A 3515-nucleotide genomic window follows, 5' to 3' on the forward strand; every position below is an offset into this window, starting at 1 on the left:
CAGCAGTTCAATTCGGCTACAGATCAGACTTTAAGCTCAGCTTTTTCATGGTAATTTTATGAGAAATGATTCAAGTCGTCTTCAGGTATTTTGTCACGTTTGAGGCAAAGACAAACAGCAGCGACCGTGAAATGCAGCAATGTGGACACTGCCCCCTGCTGGACATCATCAGGATGACCCTGCATCTCGGTGTAAACATGTTTATGGAACTGCAGAAATTTATCTGATTTTAATATTTGCCGTTTTGTTTTGACCCAGGAGCTTTCGAAGGAGGTTTCAGACTTTAAGCCTCAGAAAGGAGGAGAGGCTGAGGGTTGTGGGTTTGATTCCTGAGCCTGACCGAACCAGGAGTTCCCCACAGATCCGTATTGCAGCATGGAGGTTCTGTTGGTTCTGGTTCTGAACTTAGTCCATTTCCCACTGACCCGATTTAAAGAAGAAGACAATCAGAACCGTAGCGCAGAGGTTGACCTTTGACCCAGATCCACATGCATTAGCTCTGTTAGAACCGAGCCTGAGACATCCTGATGGGTCAGCGTGTCGGTGGATGGAGGGCCCACTCCGTGCTGGCTGGAGGGCCCACTCCGTGCTGGCTGGAGGGCCCACTCCGTGCTGGCTGGAGGGCCCACTCCTGAGTTTCCTGCCATTGTTCCCGGGTACTTCCTGCTTTAAACTGGAACATTCTCAGTTCATAACAGACTTTGCAGAGAGACAGATGGAGACTGGGAACCGACCATCCAACCATCATCCATCTAAAACCCAATTCTCCTCATGTTTATATCTCCTGCAAACATAATTTCTCTACGTGATAATAAATGTAATTTATTTTAGCTGTTAGGATGGCTTGCATATTTTTCCCTTTCTGTTGAGGTGCAACACTTTAGCGTTACTATGGTGACCAGCTGGTTGCCTAGGCTACGGTAACTCACTGTGGTAACCTGAAGAAGTCACCTTCAGGTTCCTCAGAACTCCTTACACCAACTGAGACCAGGACCGGGACCATTGTTGGCTTCATTGTACATTATAAAGTATTGCTCAGCTGATTTCTTGCAACAAAACAATGATAAAGGTCAAAGGTGAATTCCCAGCAGCAGCAGCGTTCCTGCTGGCAGAGCGTCCTGAAGCTCTGGCCTCTGCATTGTGAGGCAGCACAATAACAGCGGTGTGTTTCCAGCCTCTGGAGTCGGCCGCAGCCGGAGACATCTGGAGGAGCAGTCATAACAGAACCCTGCCTCTCATTGTTTTCTGCTCCAGAACGGAACCGGCCCGGTTTCTGCTGCTGAACAACACTTCCGTCTTCAGTTCGGCTCCCAAACAGGATGCTGGAGCACCAACATCTCAGCAGGCTCACATCAGTTCTCCTTCAGCAATGACTGGACCGCTGCAGACCGGTCTCCATTCTCCCTGAAACGCTCTGCACAGATCCTGCTTTGTTGCTCTGCACAGCAGCCATGTTGCTGATCTTCCTCCTGCCGCTCATCAGCAGCTTGGAGGGATCATCAGGAGCCAAACGGGAGATGCTGTGCACTCCCAAAGCCTGCTTCGTCCTGAACATGGAGCCCGTTGACTTTCACAAGGCCCAGGAGATCTGCAAGGATGACGGCGGATACCTGATGACTCTCAGAGACAGAAAGGAGGAGGAAGATCTGCGCTCACTTCTCTTGCTGGTTGAAAAACAACATCCTGTCCAGGTGTTAAAGGTCTGGATCGGCTTGAAGCTGATGAGAAAGGACTGTGTTCTCCCCGACAGGCCTCTCCGAGGGTTCAAATGGGTCTCTGGGAATGAAGATTCCCAGTATTCCAACTGGGAACAAGAGCCTCCTGACACATGCATCACAGAGAGTTGTGTGAGGGTGGCTTACACCTTCTCAGACCAGGATCAAATGAAATGGACCCCAGAAGGTTGTAGAAAAAAAGCTGCTTATGCTTGTAAGTTTTACTTCCAGGGGATGTGTCCCCCTCTGGTTCTGCAGGGGCCTGGAAGGATCGTCTATGAGTCGATCTTTATAAAACAGCCTCTAAAAACTGAGCTGAAGCTGCTTCCGTACGGGACGCGGGCCGGAGTCTTTTGCGGTGGCCACGAGACGACTTCCTCTCGGTGCAAAGAGCTGGACGGTGCCTACGCCTGGAGCCCTCCAGGGCCGTTCTGCACGCTGGAAACCCAGAACTGTCAGAAGGACAACGGAGGCTGTGCACAGAAGTGCCGGCAGGACAGAGGAGCTGTTCGCTGCTCCTGCAGAGAAGGTTGGGAGCTGGGAGAGGACGGGTTCTCCTGTAGGATGACGGACCTGTGCCGACCCGATACCTGCGAGCACAGCTGTGTGATGGGCGAGGCCGGCGTTTCCTGCAGATGTCCCAGTGGCTTCAGACTGAGTGAAAACCAGCAGAACTGCTCCGACGTGGACGAATGCCTCTCTCAGGCCTGCGACAACCGCGGCTGCATCAACACACCTGGCAGCTACAGGTGTGTGTGTGGGGATGGCTTCCGCCTGTCGGACGGCGAATGCAGGCATGTGAACGAGTGTGAAGGGTCGGTGTGTGATCACGGCTGTGTGAACACTGGGGGATCCTTCTCCTGCCTCTGCCAGGAGGGTTTCCGTGTGTCCGGAGACGGGGCGTCCTGTGTGGACGTGGACGAATGCGCCGGTGACCCCTGCCCCCGTCTCCTCACATGCATCAATACGGTTGGCAGCTTCAGCTGCTTGACGCTGGAGAGCATGACCTCCGCGTCGTCCCAGCAGCCCTTCACCTCAGCCCCCCCAGGAGAGGACAGGAGGACACACAGGACTGCCGTGGAGCTGCAGCACCAGTCCCCCCACACCGACGCCCCGCTTCCTGAGCTGGTCAACGTCACAGACCAGCTCAGCAACCAGCCCCCGGTGTCCGCTGAGGACGCCACGGCCAGGGACAGGGTGCTGATCTGTGTCCTGGGCTCGGTCGTCCCGCTGCTCGCCCTCGTCGCTCTGACTCTCTTCATCGCCATATTCCGCTGCAGTCGCTCCAAAATGGAGGTGAAGAAGAAGAAAAGCACGGCGGACGGCTACTGCTGGGTGTCCTCGGGTCTGGATCCACGGCTGGAGAAGCTGTATGAGTCCATCCTGACTGATGACCCCTGACCCCAGAGACACAGCAGGCCCTGCATTTCATGTTAATTTATGGAGATCTGTATGGATATAATCAGCATATTTTCATCCAGATTAATTTCTACACTGTGTTCCAAATTATTATGAAGTGATATTTTCTCAGATTTTCCTTAATGGTCAATGCAAATGATGGTCAGTATAATTTTCAAGTCATGAACTATTACAGTATCAATCAAATTTTACTGAACAAAACTCCCAATGAGAACAGTATTTTTTCAAAAATAAAAAACTCAAACTGTTCCAAATTATTATGCAAGTGATATTTTCTCAGATTTTCCTAATGGTCAATGCAAATGATGGTCAGTATAATTTTCAAGTCATGAACTATTACAGTATCAATCAAATTTTACTGAACAAACAAATAAGAACAGT

At 51.4% G+C, this 3515-nt stretch overlaps 1 protein-coding gene across 1 annotated transcript; it reads left to right on the forward strand.

The window, feature by feature from the left end:
• Window positions 1–1132: 1132 nt before the first annotated feature.
• On the forward strand, window positions 1133–3391 carry cd93 (CD93 molecule). Its single transcript, XM_015018752.1, has one exon. The coding sequence runs from the start codon at window positions 1452–1454 to the stop codon at window positions 3114–3116; it is 1665 nt and encodes a 554-aa protein (XP_014874238.1). The 5' UTR covers window positions 1133–1451; the 3' UTR covers window positions 3117–3391.
• The last annotated feature ends 124 nt before the right edge of the window (window positions 3392–3515 follow it).

This window comes from Poecilia latipinna, unplaced genomic scaffold, assembly GCF_001443285.1.
Source record: "Poecilia latipinna isolate Pla-1442-1.1 unplaced genomic scaffold, P_latipinna-1.0 Scaffold2318, whole genome shotgun sequence".
NCBI lineage: Eukaryota > Metazoa > Chordata > Actinopteri > Cyprinodontiformes > Poeciliidae > Poecilia > Poecilia latipinna.

Coding starts and splice junctions, on each gene's coding strand:
- cd93 (XM_015018752.1), top strand. CDS start 1,452: ATGTTGCTGATCTTCCTCCTGCCGCTCATCAGCAGCTTGGAGGGATCA.